Source organism: Aythya ferina, assembly GCF_964211825.1.
Source record: "Aythya ferina genome assembly, contig: HAP1_SCAFFOLD_193, whole genome shotgun sequence".
NCBI lineage: Eukaryota > Metazoa > Chordata > Aves > Anseriformes > Anatidae > Aythya > Aythya ferina.
In genome coordinates this window covers 39,738-59,336 of record NW_028181340.1, presented here as the reverse complement: position 1 = coordinate 59,336, position 19,599 = coordinate 39,738, and the positions used below count along the sequence as shown (strand labels likewise).

The 19,599-nt window shown below is 43.1% G+C and overlaps 1 protein-coding gene across 6 annotated transcripts in view; it reads left to right on the top strand.

Annotated features, from left to right (window-relative positions):
- Positions 1-19,599, top strand: part of LOC311428922 (ceramide transfer protein-like) — a 109,650-nt gene that overhangs the window by 73,711 nt on the left and 16,340 nt on the right. For 3 of the 6 annotated variants that reach the window (XM_084540135.1, XM_084540134.1, XM_084540137.1), the window contains one exon: positions 10,930-11,087. In XM_084540135.1, coding sequence (XP_084396261.1) covers positions 10,930-11,087 — 158 coding nt within the window. Of the gene's footprint in view, positions 1-10,929; positions 11,088-14,358; positions 14,729-15,240; positions 16,197-19,599 lie in introns of those variants that run through there. The other 3 variants (XM_084540136.1, XM_084540139.1, XM_084540138.1) reach the window with 3 other exon arrangements.

Sequence of the window (19,599 nt, the reverse complement as noted above, 5' to 3'; positions counted from 1 at the left end):
ATCACAAGGGGGTTGTTTTCTTGCAGGTGGGGTTGTTTTCTTGTAGCTGTTTGGCTGAGTGCTTTTGACCAATAATCTTGTGTGAAACACTGTCCACCCCTGTTAAGTTCTCTATAAAAGTTAGGCTATTCGGGCAATAAAATGGAGCATGATCTGACTCTACTGGTGTCTGTCATGCTTTCGGCCGTGCTTCCTGCAACAATCAGGAATGTAAAGAGTTTAGAGGAAACAAAGAAGGGTGATTGAGGCGATGCCCTGCCATCTAGGGTTGCTTGTTTTCCCCTCTGTTAAGGCACGGAAGTTGCTGGGGAGGTTGCTGGTTAGAACTGTTAACATTTATTGTTTAATGTTATATGTTATAAGTTAGACCACACAATTTACTGGTCTATTGAAATTATTTTATTAATCAAGTAAGCAGACACAAGCAAAACAGCGCTGGGCGGCTGGGGAGTCTCCGCTCCACCATGGCACGCAACTTCCCCTTTCCAGTGTCGCTGTTTTATAGCATTGAAGTTCCGGCTTGTCGAGACTTGTCGAGACCTGTCGAGACCTGTCGACTTGTCAACTTGTCGAGACCTGTCCTGAGATTGCGCAGTCTGTTGTTGGGGGTCGTTATTCTTCCTCCTGTGATCATGCGTTGTGCTTGTGTTCAGGTGGGGGCAAAACAGGATGTCTTGCTTTGTCCCCATGTTACAATGCCGTGAGTTGTGAAACCTTATTTCCTCAGTAGATTCTTTAAATTCTCAAGGACAATGAACAAACCCCTACTAATTTATCACAATTCCTCCTTTTTCTTTTTCTAACATATTTTGTTCATTGAATTTTTGCAATATCTGCTTGCTGAGCATCAAAGTTTCTGCGTTGTCCTCCTCCTGCTCAAGAGATTCATACTTAGCACGCACAAGCATAAGATGAGCAGCTTCTAATCGACTTTTCACAATTGCGATTACTTGATTGAATATACATGGTCCAAAAGTCAGTGTTAATATAAGTAACAACAAGGGGGCCCTGCTATGGTTGATAGCAGGGTAGTAAGCCAAGGTGAGTAATTAAACCAGGATTCTGACGAGTCTCCAATTCTGACGAGTAATTATTAAACCAATAACAATTACTCTGACGAGTAATAATTAAACCAATTCTGACGAGTCTCATTTTCCCTTTTGCGTTTTTCTAATCCTTCCGGCAATTTAGTCATTGTATCCCTTACCACCCCAGTATGATCTTTACCAGATGGTATTCAGCCACTGTGTGATGGGTATACATATACTCTTCATTGTGGTATAGAATCCTTGTGACCACCTGAACACAAAAATCATGAGATGTGTTAAACAATTTTAAAGATAGGCAAGGAGTGACTCCCAACAATGAACATACCCACCTAGTGTTATTTGCAGGAATTAACCATTTGTGTGTTTGGTACATTTTTTTTTTTCAGTGGCATGGCACAGATCATTTTTATCTCTTGGAACTGTGCCGATACATCTACCTTTTCCCATAACTTGGGTCAAAGTTATCCCGATTTCCTGACCCCAACTGCACTTGGAAGAATTTGAATATGGGGGCTTAACACTTACACATAGCCAGCACCCTTCAGTTATCTCCTCAGGTACAACCCCTTTCTTTTTTCACAATGCTTGGAAGCAGTGTGGGAAAGGATAACTGTCAACTTATTAGAAAACACTGTAGTAGGTTGGGCAGTCCCAGGTATCTTTACAGTCTGGACAACCAAACCTTCCCCTATTAACTCTTTATTAGGCCCGACTACCTTGGAAGTCTCGGGTTTTTCCTTCTTTATTAGTATGAGTCCTCCCCTATCTGTTCCGTGTTCGTAAAATCTGACATTTTTCCTAGTACCCAGCTAGTATCATCCAAGTTTGTTATATTTATATATAGAACCTTGCATATTTCTTTATTTCCGTGGAAGGTTCCTGTATACCCTATACCATGCCCTCACCACCTGTAACAAGGATCCAATTGTTGGTTACAACCTTGCAGCCCATATCCTACTTGTAAGAATTTATCCCGACCAGCCCCGAGTGTCCAGTCTGTAGCAATGGTTTCACACCCCCGGTATGCACAATAATACACGTTCAGGCATTTACAGTACCCCTTTCCCGGGTTAGAACTTGGGCAGAAATAAAATCCCATATATTCCCAGCATCGGGGCCTCGAGATCAGCTGACATAGTGTAGAAGTAAAGCTTAGCCCCCCCGATGTTATCTGGGTTGCAATAACCTGTTGATCTTCGAATCGACTTAAAGTCCATTTAAAAGGTTGTTGGGGGTGGTGTTGAGTCGCTATGCAGGATGAAATCACTGCGAGAACCCCCAAATACCGATAGGAATGGCTGAGGCCCATTTCTTTCCCCACTTATTGACTCCTCTGCCTCACTCGTCAGTTGGGTTGCAGCCAACTACGAGGTTTTAGTTCTTCTCGGCAGCAGTAGTGTTCTTCAGGGGAGAGCCTCTACCTTAACCCACGGTACCTATCAAGTTTGTCGCAATGTGAGCTCCAGGTCTTTGTTTCCTGGAGCGATCTCCCACTTCTCGTCACAGATGGGTCCTTTAACATGGCTGGCATGTGTCCATCCTTTCTCCGCAGTCCGGACGGCTGTTTCTGTAGTAAGCAAAATAACATAGGGGCCTTCCCCATCGTGGTGTTAAAAAAAAAAAGTCTCTTTCCAAGTCTTAATTAGAATTGAGGGTGATCAAGTGGCAATTCCAAATCATAGGGCATACCATATAGCATTTCAAAAGGAGAAATTCCTACATCAGTTCTGGACTGCATCCATATGTTTAACAGTGCAAGGGGTAAGCATTTTACCCAAGAAGCCTTAGTTTCCAGCATAAGTTTTGTTAGTTGTTTCTTAATTTCACCATTCATTCGCTCTACCTTCCCAGAAGAGGAGGGGTGCCAGGGGCTGTGAAAATCCCACTCAATCTCTAAGGCCTGCTTTAATCCTTGCAGTAAAGCTTTACACCCATTCAGTCACGTGGTCAATTAGGACAAACAAGTAACTCAGTAAAGTCTACCTGTATACTTTGGAAAGGTCAAAGCCCTGGCTCCCGTCCCCCTCTAGAAAGGTTACAGAAGACCTTTTTATTTACCCTTTGACATACAGTACATCCTCTGCATGTGTGCTTCCCTAAAGTATATATTTCTACACAGACATGCTTTCTTAGAACAACATCACACATTGCTTGCACCTCCCAATTACTCTTCTGATGTAAAACAGTTAATATTTGCCTCATTATCACTTTATTCAGCATTTCTCTTCCATCAGGGAGTATCGATTTTCCTTAAAATGATCCACATATTTGTAACATTAATACCTTCTTGGGAGGTTGTAATTGCTCCAAAATCTTTTTTTTTTTTAGAATTTACCCAAATAGATAGGTGGCCCTGTAAACCCCTGAGGTAAAATTGTCCACCTATATTGTTGCTTCCGCCCCCATTTCAGGGTCTTTCCAGTCAGAGGTGAATATACATGTATGTTTGCTCTCAGGGCCTGAGAGCACTCCATTCATAACACTGTTATTCCAGTCTATCAATTTACTATTTGAATGCCCAATTTAATCATCAAATCCCTTCCCAACAAGTTAGTATCTGCCTTGGATACATACAACAATTGCCCAGTGATCATTTTATCCCCTGGTCTCAGCTTAGTATTCCCCAAAAGTGGCACTGTTATCCCAGTACCTTCTACCCCCATCACATTTAGGGTTTCATTAGTTAATTTAATCCCTGATGCTTTACAAGTCAGTAATGACTTAACTGCCCCAGTGTATTGGGTTTGATGGCAGGGTTCGGGGGGTGTGAGGGGTGTGGGAGTGGGAAACTGCAGTGGCAGCCCCCATGAGAAAAACCCAGAAACCTCCCCGTGGTAGATAAGGGGCAATTTGATCTGGCCCCAAAGGGGCCCACTGCTGCCCAGAGCCAAGCCACGAGCAATACAGTCCGTGCCTCTGTGAGAGCACATCCACGAAAACAAACAAACAAAGAAACAAACAAAAACCTGCTGCTCAACAGCAGTTGGGAGAGGGAGAAACCTCCCCGCAGACACCAAAGTCAGTGCAGAAGGAGGGGGAGGAGGCGCTCCAGGTGCTGGAACCGAAGCCCCCCTGCGGCTGCTGGAGAGGCGCCTGGTGGAGCAGACTGTTCCCCCCTCCCCGATGCTTGGGAAACTGAACAAACAGCACAGCAAATATGCAAATACACCAAAACTTCTAGACTGTTACTTAGATAATGCCTACATCACCTTTCCCTGCTCATTCAATTTCAAACAGCTCTGTTAAATACTACATACCACACCTTTTAACACCTTCAGCAACCCTTTTAACACTTCCTTTATCTTTCTCCAGCCCGTACTTTTCTAATACCAGCACCAAAGGCTCAGTCAGAGTCCAACTTAATTCCATACCTTTTCCCTCCCAGATACTGAAACAACATATCAATCAATATACCATATTTCATCCAATTTTCCTTCTTTCCACAAAAACAACATTGACTGTAATATGGTGTTTTAATTAATAGTTCCATTTAGGGGCCACTCCGCTCCATCCTCTAGTTTATAAAGTGGCCACCATTGATTACAATATTTGATAAGAGTTCTTTTACTTTCTGTACCCTCTCACCCCACTATATCCCTCCAATATGTTAGTATACATCCTAGAGGGCTTTTCCTCGGGATTTCTTTGCTTTGAACTTTTCCTATTGTAATCTACAGTGGTTAATATTCCACTGTTTTCCTAGAAGCTCTTTACTAGTCAATCCCAATCCCTCCAAAATCCACAATATATAGATACACAAGTAAAATCAGACCACTGTAAATTAACTGCCTGTTGATAATTATACTGAGGACATTTAAACCTGATGAGCCGATAATATGCCTGGGCAAATTTCTTTCCCTTAGACATACACCTCAATGGCAGTTCTTATATTTACATATTTACATATTAACATATGAATAAAAGAATACTTTAACAAAAAAGCCCGGGCTTTTATATATACAATATACAATGTACAGTTATTATTCCAGTTAGAATTATTCCTCAGCAGCTGCAAACATTATGCCAGTTGCCCTTAAAGCTCGCTTACCCTCCTTCTGTCCTTTTCTTAAAATCTCGGACAACCCCGGAGTTAATGGGGATGGCCACATATCCTGTTCCTGGCTGGGGTCCCCCCTTTGCTATTTCTCGTAGGGGATATAATCCCTCCCTTAAAGCAGATTTCTGATTTCTTGCCCTGCTTCTGGTTACTGGCCCCTGTGTTTCATGATCCGATTCCAATTCTCCTGGATTAGCTAATTCGGGGACGGGAGCCGTTGGTGCGGGCGGTGGAATATAGGGCAGGGGCAGTGTCGGGACTTTTAAGTCCTATCTCTTTTTATCCCGCCCTCCTTTTTATTTTAGAGGATATAGATGCGTCCTTGTATCTGAATTTATCCAGAGGTGTGCATACTTACTTTCTTCCAGACTAAAGGGTTCCTTTGAGTTTACATAAATATTTAGACCTGACAAACCCAATCTTCAAAAGACCCAAATACAGGTCAGTAAAGGTGGTCTCCTCTAATCTGTTTACCACCCCAAACTTCAACACAATAACGTATCATTTTTACTTTATTCCTTCCCCGCCTAAAAGGGGAATCCTGCCAATTTTTAATCATTAATCCTGGGGTAACCTAACATCAGACGTTACCCCACCCATGGGACCAGAAGGCTTACTCTTCTTCTGTTCCATCTTCCGGAACACCTTCACACACACACACATGGATCGCTTCCCCCTTTTCGTGGCCCAGTCCCTCGCGGGATGTGGGAACCGCACTACCGAGGGGTCCACACTCGCTTCGTCCGCAATTGGACGTCTCGTTTGTTGTGTTCCGGGATACCCAGCCCCAACCGAACGGATCACCGGCCTATACTTACCCACCCCGTGGGTCTTTGTTCGGGCTTCGTGCACAAAGGTTGCCTGGGGTTTACCGGTTTTATTTGCCTGTGTCTAATTTTGGGTTCGTCGGTGAAGGATTTGAATGAAAGTAGTCCTAGCAAAGGCCGCTGAAATCAGCGGGGCGCCCCCTCCGAAGGTCTTTCAATCAGATTGCCTTCATCCGAGTCACGGCACCAAATTGTTATAAGTTAGACCACACAATTTACTGGTCTATTGAAATTATTTTATTAATCAAGTAAGCAGACACAAGCAAAACAGCGCTGGGCGGCTGGGGAGTCTCCGCTCCACCACGGCACGCAACTTCCCCTTTCCAGTGTCGCTGTTTTATAGCATTGAAGTTCCGGCTTGTCGAGACTTGTCGAGACCTGTCGAGACCTGTCGACTTGTCAACTTGTCGAGACCTGTCCTGAGATTGCGCAGTCTGTTGTTGGGGGTCGTTATTCTTCCTCCTGTGATCATGCGTTGTGCTTGTGTTCAGGTGGGGGCAAAACAGGATGTCTTGCTTTGTCCCCATGTTACAATGCCGTGAGTTGTGAAACCTTATCTCCTCAGTAGATTCTTTAAATTCTCAAGGACAATGAACAAACCCCTACTAATTTATCACATTATATGATAATAATATTATTAGTGTGGTTTCAAGGGTTAACAAAATGCAGGAAAAGCAATCATGTTTTGTTGCTTTCGGGAACCTTGTGGAGGGCAGAGCACGTGCAGAAGAAGAGGGAGACAGTCGAAACCGCTCCTGCAGTCTGGAACAAAAGGTTGCTAATGGTGATGGAGAAACCCTGAGCCTTTCACCCACAACGACCACCACAAAGAGAATTATAATATGAAGCGGGGATAGGATATCCATATGTATAGGCGTACTCGGGTTTCTTGTAAATATGTAACAGCAATGTCCTCTATATATTTGGAAAGTTCAACGGTTGGGTGTGTGTGTTGGTAGAGCATAGACTCCCCGCGCACCCAGCGCTGTTTACTTGCCTTTTATAAATATTCTTTTATGTTACTAAATTCAGAGGGAGTTGAGACTTCATTTATAACAAAGCCCTCAGAAGATATAGCCCCTGACACTCCTATTCTTCTTTGAATATTTTCTCATCTTGTTCCCGTTTACGACAGTTCCTCTGAACATGTCCCTTCTTGTTGCAATAGTAACAGGCGGGAATTGTCTATTTCCCTCGACAAGGCTGACCCCTAGGGGTTTTCTCTATTCTTTTTTGTTCTCCTCTCTCCGGACAAGGTCTTTTTCTGACTTTCTTTTACTACTGCTACAAAGATCTTGGCTTTTGCTTTTTGTTTTTCCTCATCTCTCCTAATATATACTTTCTGTGCTTCCCTAAGTAATTCTTCTAATCCTCTCTCTTGCCAGTCTTCTAGCTTTTCTAATTTTCTTCTTATGTCCCCCCAGGATTTAGCTACAAACTGTGTTCTAAGGAGTGCGGTTCCAACCACTGTATTCGGGTCAATTCCTGAATACATTTGTAGGCTTTTCCTTAATCTCTCCAACCATTCTGTTGGAGATTCATCTTTCCCTTGTTGTTCATTAAATGCTTTATTAATGTTTTGTCCTCGGGGAACCGCTTCCCTTATTCCCTGTATGATTAATGTTCTCAAATCCCTCATATTCTGTCTTCCTTGGGGTTGTTGATGATCCCAGTGGGGATCCACATTTGGCCATTTTTGGTCTCCTGGGGGTCCTGCTTGATTCCGTCTTTCCCAAATCCTCATTCCAGCTTGCCTAATCATTCCCTTTTCCTCAGCAGTAAATAAGATTCTTAAAATGGACTGCATTTCTTCCCAGGTATAAGTATTGGGGCCTAGGAATTGGTCCAGGTTTTCAGCTACTCCGAGGGGGTCATTTAATAGGGTCCCCATTTCTTTCTTGAAATTCCTTACATCTGTGGTATTTAATGGGACTGCCACAAACCCGATGCCTCCCTGATAGCCTCTGAGGGGTACCTCTCTTAAGGGATATAGAGAAGCTCTCTCAGATATGGCAGTCCTACTTCTCATACATGCAGATGGAGGTCGGTCTAATTCCAGTGCTGTTGGTGGTGGAGGCAGGGGCAACGGTGGTACTGGGGGAGATACCACAGCCACTGGAGTGGGAGCCACCGGGGGTGGATTGTTAGGATATGGAGGTGGTAGGTTATCCAATAGCTCCCATTTATCATCTTTTTCTTTTTCCTGTTTTTCTTATTCTTCTTCAAATTTCTCGTCTGCTTTTAGTGTAAATATTGAGGCTGGAAAAGGACGTGAAGTCCTGATCCATAATCCTGCATAATCACTTTCCTCCTGGCTAAAAGGTTCCTTTGAATTAACATGTATATTTAAGGCCTGGCAAATCCAGTCCTCAAAGGATTCAAAAACAGGCCAAAAGACATGTGGTCTTAAAAGCTCCTTTGGCCATTCTGTCATACAATACTGGACCATTTTTTACTGGACCATTAGTTTACATTACCTATAGAAATCCCTTTAGCACCCTTTTCTTACTTCAAAATTGGCATTAAATGGAAAAGATAAAGGAACTTCAGTTTTCTACTTTTGAAAATAATCTTCCATTTAATTGGAAAACAAATTTGATCAAACATGATGTTTGAGACATTTGGGAAGTGTTACAAACAGCAGTTTAGGAACAAGAAGGAAAAACTGATCTAACAGACTAGAGGTGTAGGAGAGAAAGGCTGAAGAGCTATTGAAGGATAAAATGTGGTACGAAAAATCCATTACTGTGAAAGGAAAGAGAAAATTTAGAAATAAAGGAAAATACTTAAAAGTCAGGATAATTAAAAAGGAACCATTTGATTCAAGATGCTGAAATTGAAGTTAAAGTAGGAGAAAAATCATACTGCTCCTTTTTTTCAGTTGGCTACGTTCAGCTTGATCACCAAGCTAGAACAGTTGCAATAAGAACACTTTTCCAATTAGACTTTAACTTGAACCTGTAGATCTCCTGATGCAACGTTTCAGTTTGAAATAATCAATCTTATAGTTTACATTAAAAAAACAAACAAACATGTAAATAAAGGAATAGGAAAGATGTTTGGGTTCTTTAAATAGAAAGTCTTCTTAAAAATACTTCTAATGTGCTGAAGCTCAACTGTTGCTGAGACAGGGCTTGAGGTAGCTTTCTGACATGTTCTGGGAAGACAAATGTCTCCTGTGATTAGGAGTGAATCAAAGTACTTCCATCCACAATAAGGAATCTCTTGAGTGGTCCTTTTTTTAAAGAAATAAGCTTTGCACCTTTTTGCAACAAGTTCATTTTTGTCCAGGATTATAATGGCTGAAAGGAACAATAGGCACAGGCTTCAAAACTGCAAGCTGTGTACACATCACTGCTACTTTGAGAATAAACATTAAAGAAAGAATGTATGATGACCAAAACTGTATGGCAGACCAAACTGTTTCAGGAAATTAGTCTGTTGCTGAATCCCCCTTATGATCTACTATAGAGATTTCTGAAATTATTTTATACTGTTGCAGCTAGTGGTAGTTTCTTCAGCCTGTCTATCATGTGTGCTTAAGGAAAATAAATAAATAAATCACATCTATAAGCAGCATAGCTGTGCTGGTAAGCCTGCACATGAACATGGTCTACACCACTAGGAGAAATTACTGGTATAAGCTTCATTTTTTTTAGTAGCGAAGTGTGTTATGGGTAAATCTTTTGTCTAATTTTTATTATTCTCAGTGAATCCACTGCATCACCACTTTATCAGCTTGTACTACTTTCAGTTTCAGTCTCTTCTGTGTTCTCTCTGCAGCTATTAGGGGGAGGAAGAGCTCTTCTGCTCATTATTGTTTCTGAAACATATTTTTCTTTCTCTTTATTTTTTGCTCCAACCCCCACTATCTCTATCTTTTAAGGAATATTCTTGACTAACATGAAACAAAAAATAAGTTGTATTCTACCATAGCATATATGTTTGTTGAGGTATTTGAAGGAGTATGTGGTCAGTAATCATTTGTTTGAAAAATAGTTTGATTGCTTGTGAAAGGAGGGCATATAAAACCTCTGAAGACTTAAACCATGCCTTAATACCGTAGGACTCTTGCTTTCTGTTCCCTAGGTGTAGATACTGTGTCATTAGAGAACAGCAATTGCATTTCTCTCCCCTATAAGAACTGAGCTGCTTGAAAGCTCTATTTCACCTTTGCAGACAGATATTGGATAAACTTACACAAATATTTATTTGGACTTCTTAAACCATAAGTGGCAGATTGACAAACTGACAGACTCTATTAAAAACAAAAACAAACAAAAACCCTTGGTGATAAGTCATTTTCTTGCTCCATGGCATAGCAGGAGTTACTTTAACATGCTGGCCTCAGTCAGCTTCAACATGGGTGTTACTTCTGCTTCCTAATATTTTATGACATTAATATGTACTGTTTGAGTTGTTATTCTGTAATCATACATACAAGTTTGACATATAATAGGTACTTTTTTGTCACACATTTTAAGTGACTTTTTAAAATAGCCTTAGCAACACATGGCTTGGTTGACTTCATGAAGTAGTTATTTGAACTGCAAAACCCACAGTACTTGGATAATTCAACACATTTGATACTTTGATAAATACTTTTTAATTTGAGGTCTTAAAATTACATGCTTAAACAGCCTTGAATTTTGAGTTTAATTGCATTTTGAAATTGTTCTTTTCTTAGTACTGTATTAGCACTTCAAGCTGTCAAACTGCTATTGTTATGAAGTATTACCACTCGTGTTTTGCATACTTATACAGCATCACAGCAGACTTGAAATACAGTATAGGAAGCTGAAGGAATGTATTCCTCCTTTTGAATCTCTTTCCTTATTCTATGGATAGCTGAAAACTATTAGCGCTTTTGAATTTTATTTTTAAATTTACTTCCTAGCCAGTATATTTTCTTCAAATAGTTGTAATGTAAAGCATACGTGTAAAATGCTCGTTTGAGTTAAAGGCAGCTATCAGTGAATGATTTGTGGTTTTTTAGTGTTTCCCCATGTGACACCCAAAGGAATTAATGGCATAGACTTTAAAGGAGAAGCTCTAACTTTCAAGGCAACTACTGCTGGAATCCTTGCTACACTCTCTCATTGTATTGAACTCATGGTAAAACGTGAAGAAAGCTGGCAAAAAAGACTAGATAAGGTAAGATCATTTTCCTTTTACTTGTGTTGAAAAAATGTCTTTAACTTGTATTGTGGTTTAACCTGGCAGACAGAATGCCTGGCACCACACAGGCATTCATTGTGTCTGATGTGGGGCAGCCCCTGACCTTCTCCCATGGAGGCCCTCCTGCAACCGCCCCACTACCAACACCTTGCCACCTATGTACACCCTGCAAAAGAACTTAAAGACAGCAGGTATTTAGACCTCTAGTAACATTATTTCTTCCACTTTAGTTGTGGGGCTTCTTTTGGCTTTTCACCTTGTTTCTCTAGTGGCTAAACATTTCTTTGTAAAAGTCTCTTCTGTAAGTAGGGCCTGAGCAAAGAACATGGTTCTGTCATCTGATAAATAGATGTAGGCATAGAAGGGCCTAAAGATGCATGGATAGATTTGTCTGCTGAACTTCAAGCAAATCTATTTGAAAATTATAACTGTCCTAAAATATTTTGAATGTTAAAGTTCAGCAGAATTTGTTAAATACAGAGGTGATTAGAGTTTGAATATAGTGTTATAATGAAGTGTGCCTTTCTCTATAAACCATATTGTAAATAAATGAAAGGTTTTTAAATTACATTCTAAAGGTTGAAAGCTTCATGAGCTTTATTGGTCTTACTAATTGAAATTAATGTGCAAACTTATTTTCTAAACATTTACTTTAAGATTAATGTGTTTGTTAGGTATTTTATTTTGTTCACCCATGACAACTGTAAATTAAATGTCTCATTAAATTTTCCATAATCTTAATAATGCCAGTAACTCTTCTGCTCTGCAATCAAGCAATTTCACAATTTCTGCATTAATAAATGCTGTTTACAAGAGAAGCTGGCAGATTTGGAATGCAGAGTTGTCTTTTTTGACACATCTGAATTATCAATAATTTGCAGATTAAAGTAAAGAAAAAGTGGTGTTTTTTTTTTAGGGGGTGGATTTTTTTGGCATTTTTGTGGGTTTTGTTTTTTCATTCCAGTGAAACTTCTATGCTTTCTCTCAATGACTTATAAATAAGTCATGCTTTATGTATTTTCAGGGCTCTCCAGTTACTTTCAAAATAGGTAAACTTGCAAAATTTCATGAAACATTTTTATTGATAATCACCAGTTTTTGATAGTTTCAGGAAGAGAAAAAACTACATTCACAGATAAAGGCTGTTTTCATGTAAATGTTGCTTTTTTCTAAGAATTTTTTGGAAAACTATGCTACCTTGTTTTTTCAACACATCAAAACTGTTGCTTTACTTTTCAAATTTTACTTTAGAAACTGTAAAATAAATGTTTCAGAGTGAATGCTACCACGAAATTCCCAGTTGGTAAACTCAGCCTTTCAGTCTTTGACAGTTTTCCACTGAATCTTTAAAGTTCAATTTAGGTTGCTAAATGATCACAGAATATCCTGAGTTGGAAGGGACCCATAAGGATTGTCGAGTCCACACAGGTCTACCCAAATATTCAGACCATATGACTAAGAGTACAGTCCAAATGCGTCTTGAACTCCAACATGCTTGCTGCCATGACTATGTCCCTGGGGAGCCTGTTCCAGTGCACAACAACCCTCTCAGTGAAGAACCTCTTCCTGATGTTCAGTCAGAAGCTCCCCTGTTGCAGCTTGACACGATTCCCACGGGTCCTATCACTGGTCACTAAAGAGAATAGATCAGCACCTGCCCCTCTGCTACCCATCGCAAGGAAGCTGTAGACTGCAATAAGGTCTCCTCTCAGCCTCCTCTTTTCCAGGCTGAACAGGCCAAGTGACCTCAGCTGCTCCTCATACCTCTTCCCCTCTAGACCCTTCACCATCTTTGTAGCCTTCCTCTGGACACTCCAATAGTTTCACATCCTTTTTGTACTGTGGTGCCCAGAACTGCACACAGTACTCGAGGTGAGGCTGCACCAGCACAGAGTAGAGCAGGACAATTACTTCCCTCGACCGACTAGCAATGCCGTGCTTGATGCACCCCGGGATACAGTTGGCCCTCCTGGCTGCCAGGGCACACTGCTGGCTCATATTCAACTTGCTATCAACCACAACCCCCAGATCCCTCTCTGTGGGGCTGCTCTCCAGCATCTCGTCGCCCAGCCTGTACATATAGCCAGGGTTGCCCCGTCCCAGATGCAGGACCCGGCATTTCCTCTTGTTAAACTTCATGCAGTTGGTGATTGCCCAGCTTTCCAATCTGTCCAGATCTCTCTGCCAAGGCCTTTCCACCCTCAACAGAGTCTACAATTCCTCCAAGTTTAGTGTCATCATCAAATTTGTTCAAACACCTTCTAGTCCTACATCCAAATCATTTATAAAAGCATTGAAGAGGACTGGCCATAAAATGGAGCCTTGAGGCTTGACAGAGTGACCGTCCACCAGCCTAATGTGGCCCCATTTACCACAACCCTTTGAGCCCTGTCCATCAGCCAATTGCTCACCTATCGGATGATATTTTTGTCTAGCTGTGTGCTGGACATTTTGTCCAGTAGAATCCTATGGGAAACTGTGTCAAAAGCTTTACTGAAATACAAACAGATCACATCAGCTACTTTCCCTTAATCGATTAGATGGGTGATCTTATCATAAATGGAAATGAAGTTAGTCAAACAGGATAAACCACTCATGAAGCCATGTTGCCTGTGAATAATGACTGCATTGTCCCCCAGGTGTGCTTCAGTAACTCCAGGATAATCTTCTCCATAATTTTACCAAGCACTGATGTGAGACTGACAGGCCTGGAATTGCCAGGGCTTTCTTGATTGTAGCACGTTTCACATTCACGGATAACCTGTGCTATAGTGTTTATGGTCAGGTCCACCCCTCGATCACGAGCATATCTGTATGCTGCATCTCTACCTTGATGGCCTGAGGTGTCATGGGCCCATTGGGCTATAAATAATTCACCTTTATGGCTGCCAATCCAGGTCCACCTGAGCCACTTCAATCTTAGCAGCCTGATCCACCTGCTGGTTGTTTTGATGTTCTTCAGCAGCCTGATTCTTGGGCATATGAGCATCTACGTGGCGTACGTTTACAACCAGGTTCTCCACCCGAACAGCAATATCTTGCCACAATGCAGCAGCCCAGATGGGTTTACCCCTGCGCTGCCAGTTGCTCTTCTTCCATTGGTGTAACCACCCCCACAGGGCATTTGTTACCATCCATGAATCAGTATACAGATAGAGAACTGGCCACTTTTCTCGTTCAGCAATATCTAAAGCCAGCTGAATGGCCTTCACTTCTGCAAACTGACTCGATTCACCTTCTTCCTCAGCAGCTTCTGCAACTCCTCGTGTAGGACTCCATACAGCAGCCTTGCATCTCCGATGCTTCCCCACAATACGACAGGACCCATCAGTGAACAGGGCGTTTTTCTTCTCATTTTCTGGTAGCTTGTTGTACAGTGGGGCTTCTTCAGCACGGACCATCTCCTCCTCTGATGACATCCCAAAGTATTTGCCTTCTGGCCAGTCCATAATCACTTCCAAGATTCCTGGGCGACTAGGTTTTCCTATTCGAGCCCGCTGAGTAATCAGTGCAACCCACTTGCTCCACGTAGCATCAGTTGCATGATGTGTAAAGGGGGACCCTTCCTTTGAACATCCAGCCCAGTACCAGCAGTCGGGGTGCCAGGAGGAGCTGCGCTTCAGTACCGACCAACTCCGAAGCAGATCAAACTCCCTCATACATTGTCAATATCTCTTTTTCGTTTGGACTGTAGCAGGCCTCAGATCCTCTGTACCCCTGACTCCAAAACCCGAAGGGTAGAACTCGAGTTTCCCTAGGCTCTTTCTGCCAGAGGCTCCAGGTGGGGCCATTCTCCCTGGCTGCGCAGTAGAGCACATTCTTTACATATTGTCCTGCTTGGACTGGCCCAAGGGCTACTGCATGAACCATCTCCCATTTAATACGTTCAAAGGCTTGTCATTGCTCAGGGCCCCATTTGAAATCATTGTTCTTACCTGATAGAGCGGGCTTACAATCAGACTGTAATTTGGAATGTGCATTCTCCAAAACCCCACGACACCTAGGAAAGTTTGCATTTCTTTTTTGTTATTTGGTGGAGACATAGCTGTTATTTTGTTGATCACATCCATTGGTATTTGACGACGTCCATCTTGCCATTTTATTCCTAAAAACTGGATCTCTCGTGCAGGTCCTTTGACTTTATTTTGTTTTATGGCAAAACCGGCCTTCAGAAGGATTTGGACTGTTTTCTTCCCTTTCTCAAAAACATCAGCTGCTGTGTCACCCACCTCATACGATGATGTCATTAATGTACTGCAGGTGTTCAGGAGCTTCCCCCTGTGAAATATGTTCATTTGATTCGTGTCAATATGGAACAGCGCTAGGGCCTCATAATGAAATGTGACCTTCTGTCTTACATACCCTTGTATAAATAACCACAAGTCCAAGAGAAACAGAGTGGTTAGTGTATATAGCTCTTGCATCTTGCAAAAGAATGGTCTAGCAGTTCATGTCGATAGAGGGTTTGAAGGGTAAACCTTGAGACTCGGGTCTGGGAGATAAGAGAATAGGGGGGAGTTTTTTGAGATAACTGTTGACTATTGCACGAGACACAACTTTCTGACATCTGGCCCAGAGACTACTAAATAAGGAGAGGGGGGAAGCTGAAGAACAACCAAAGGACAAAGCCTGGGAGGAAGACTACGAGCCTCTACGAGCGACCCCCAGAGGGCCCACCAGAGACTGATACGCATGCATCCGTGGGATGGTTCAGGTCCCGGGAAACTAATTATACTAACCCTGCCTTTTCCAAAAGTGGTGATGAATATGTATTAGCCTAGGAGCATAAAAACCAGCCGCCTGATATAATTGGTGTGCGTCTTAGTGGAGCAGAGACTCCCGGCGCACCCAGCGCTGTTTGCTTACCTCTATTCGTTTAATAAATTGTAAACTTTGATTGTAACCCTATTTGGGACTCAGTCATTTATTACACCCCTGTTCCAGCGCAGACTGGATCAGTCCATGGCAAATGGTAGGGCTGTGTTTCCCCCCCAGGACAGCCAATTCCAGGTGTATTGGACACCCCTCCAAGAAAAAGCAAACTGTAGCCTGCACTCTCCTGCTAGAGGGATGGAGAAAAATGCATTAGTGATACTGACTGTGGCGTACCACTTGGCTGCTTTTGACTCCAGTTTGTACTGGAGTTCTAGCATGTCTGGCACTGTATCACTCAGTGGTGGTGTGACTTCGTTCAGGCCACGATAGTCCACTGTTAGCCTCCACTCGCCGTTAGAATTTCGCACTGGCCATATGGGACTACTGAAAGGTGAATGAGTCTTGCTGATCACTCCTTGGCTCTCCAGTTGACGAATTAGCTTATGGATGGGAATTGGGGGAGTCTTGCCGCCAGTGCACAGTTGTGCACAGTTGTGGTAGCGATTGGCACCTACTGTTCTTTGACCCTCAGCAACCCCACAACAGAAGGGTCCTCCGAGATACCAGGCAAGGTAGACAACTGTTTAATGTCCTCTGTCTCTAAGGCAGCTATGCCAAAAGCCCACCGGAACCCTTTTGCGTCCTTGAAATATCCTCTCCTGAGGCAGTCTATGCCAAGGATGCATGGAGTATCTGGGCCAGTCATAATACAGTGCTTTTGCCACTCATTCCCAGTTAAACTCACTTCAGCCTCCAATACAGTCAATTGCTGGGATCCCCCCGTCACCCCATAAATACAGACAGGTTCTGGCACCAGTGTCTACTAAAGCCTTATACTTTTGTGCGCCTGACGTGCCAGGCCATCGAATCCACGTGGTCCAATAAACTCGATTGTCCCTTTCCTCCCCCTGGCTGGAGGCTGGGCCCCTCTAATCCTGGTCAGAATCTTCATTTCTGCATCTGGAGGACTGCCTGCTGGAAGTTGGAGCAGCAAGCTTCTCAAAGAACCCCTTTTTCCCGATTGTTTTTCCTTGCAACTCACATACCCGTGCCTCTAGGGTCGAGGTAGATTTTCCATCCCATTTTCCTATGTCCTCTCCATGGTCACGTAGGTAAAAACACAGGGTACCACGGGGTGTGTACCCACTGTATCGTCTTCCTTGCACGGATGGACGCTTACGCCTGATAGGTGAGACACTGGTTTGTACAGGTGGGGAGGAAAATAAATTCTCTTTAAGTTGGTAGAACTCTTCAGAAAGTTTCTCCACAGCTGAGACACAGGCCTGTAAGGAAGAAGAGAGACGAGGAGAGACTTTCTTCGTACTGCTGGAGTTGTTTAGTCAATTCATCCACTGTGGGTTCCTCATGTTCTTTCCAGGCCGATATTGCCAATGAGCTGGCATATGATGATGGTGCACTCCATACAAACTTCCGCCACATGGGTCGTGTACACTTGACTTCATCTGGATCTGTGGATATTTGTTTCGTTGTCTAGGTCCCTATAAATCACCTTCCGTACAGCTAATTCCCTCAGGTACTGGATTCCCTTCTCCATAGTGGTCCACTTGCCTGGTAGACATACAAGTTCTTCCTTGAAGGGATACCTTGAAGATGCACTGTGCTCTCAGCCTTACAACAAATCTAGTTTAAATATTGTAATTTAAAATGACTCAGTGACACCAGTACTCCATATGTTGATATTGGTGCTGTAGCTGAACTGGTGTTTAACAATAATAATTTGTTTTAGTGAAGCAAAATGAGTGAGATGTTACGTACCAGTTTCAATACTTTAGCACTTCTCAAATACTGAAGCAGCAGCTTCCCTTAAACTGCTAACTTAGCAATTAACATGAGCCAAACCCATCATGAAAATTTAAAAAATCATTCTAAATTCTTACTAAAATCATAGAATCATTAAGGTTGGAAAAGGCCTCCAAGATCATCTGGTCCAACCGTCCCCCTACCACCAAAATTACCCATTAAACCATATGTCCCTAAGTACCACATCTACACTTTCCTTAAACGCTCCCAAGGGACGGTGACTCCACCACCTCCCTGGGCAACCCGTTTCAATGCCTAACCACTCTTTCTAAGAAGAAATTTCTCCTACTTTCCAACCTGTACTTGTAGAAGCCCTTCCTGTTGTCCTTGACATCCCTGGCCAGATTCAATTCCATTTGGACTTTAGCTGTTCTAACTTCATTCCTGGGTGCTCGGACAATGTCTCTGTATTCCTCCCAGGTTACCCGCCCTTGCTTCCACTCTCTGCATGCCTCCCTTTTGTGTTTGAGTTTTGCCAGGAGCCCCTTGTTCATCCATACAGGCCTCCCGGCATTTTTTCCTGACTTCCTCTTTATTGAGATGCACAGCTTGGAAGAGGTGACCCTTGAATATTAACTATTTTTCTTGAGCCCCTCTTCCCTCCAGGGCCTTATCCCACAGGACTCTTCCAAGCACCTCTTTGAAGAGGCCACAGTCTGCTCTCCTGAAGTCCAGGGCTGTGAGCTTGCTTTTTACCCTGCTCCCTCCCCTCAGGATCCTGAACTACACCATCTCAAGGTCACTGCAGCCAAGGTTGCCCTTGACCTTTGTATTCCAAACAAGACCCTCCTTGGTGGTGAGAATGAGGTCCAGCAGAGCCCCGCTCCTTGATGGTTGCTCTATCACTTGGAGGAGGAAGTTATCATCAACACATTCCAGGAACCTCCTGGATTGCTTATGCCCTGCTGCGTTGTCCCTCTAACAGATATCGGGGTTGTTGAAGTCCCCCGTGAGGACCAGGGCCTGTGAATGTGAAGCTGCTTCTATTTGTCTGTGGAGGGCCTCATCCGCTTGCTCTTCCTGGTCAGGTGGTCTATAGCAGACACCCACTACAATGTCACCCTTACCTGTCCTCTCTTTTAATCTTTACCCATAAACTCTCACTTGGCTCATCATCCATCCCCAGGCAGAGCTCTGTGCACTCCAGCTGGTCATTGGCATAGAGGGCGACACCCCCTCCTCCTCTCAACAGCCTGTCCTTCCTAAAGCGCCTGCATCCTTATATTGCAATACTCCAGTCATGGAAGCCATTCTACCAAATCTCCACGATCCCAATAAGATCGCAGCCCTGCAACCATACACACGTCTCTAACTCATCTTGTTTATTCCCCATACTGCATGCGTTAGTGTCCAGACACTTTGGAGGGGCACCCCAGCATGTTGGGTTCCTAGAAAGCATTTGGGGGATTTTGCTATAATGTTGCCTGGTAGGCATTACCTTGTTAACCTGCAAGCGCTGGAGGTGACCCTGCTTAATTCCCATTTAATTGATTTTGTGATCCCTCCCTGTCACATCACCCAATGCCCTTTTCTCAGCAACCCTGTCAGTCACTCTTTCAGTGTATTGCTTGTTACCCTCTCCTTCCCCCGTCACTCCTAGTTTAAAGCCCTCCTTATGAGGTCAGCGATCCTATTGGTAAAAATAGATGCCCTGCATCCATATGGCAAATAGGATGCCCCGCTTAGAGAGGTGCAATCCATCTATCCAAAGCAGATGATTGTCAGACAGGGTCCCATGGTCTTAGAACCCAGAACCCTGTCACTGACACCAGCTCCACAGCCAATTATTGAC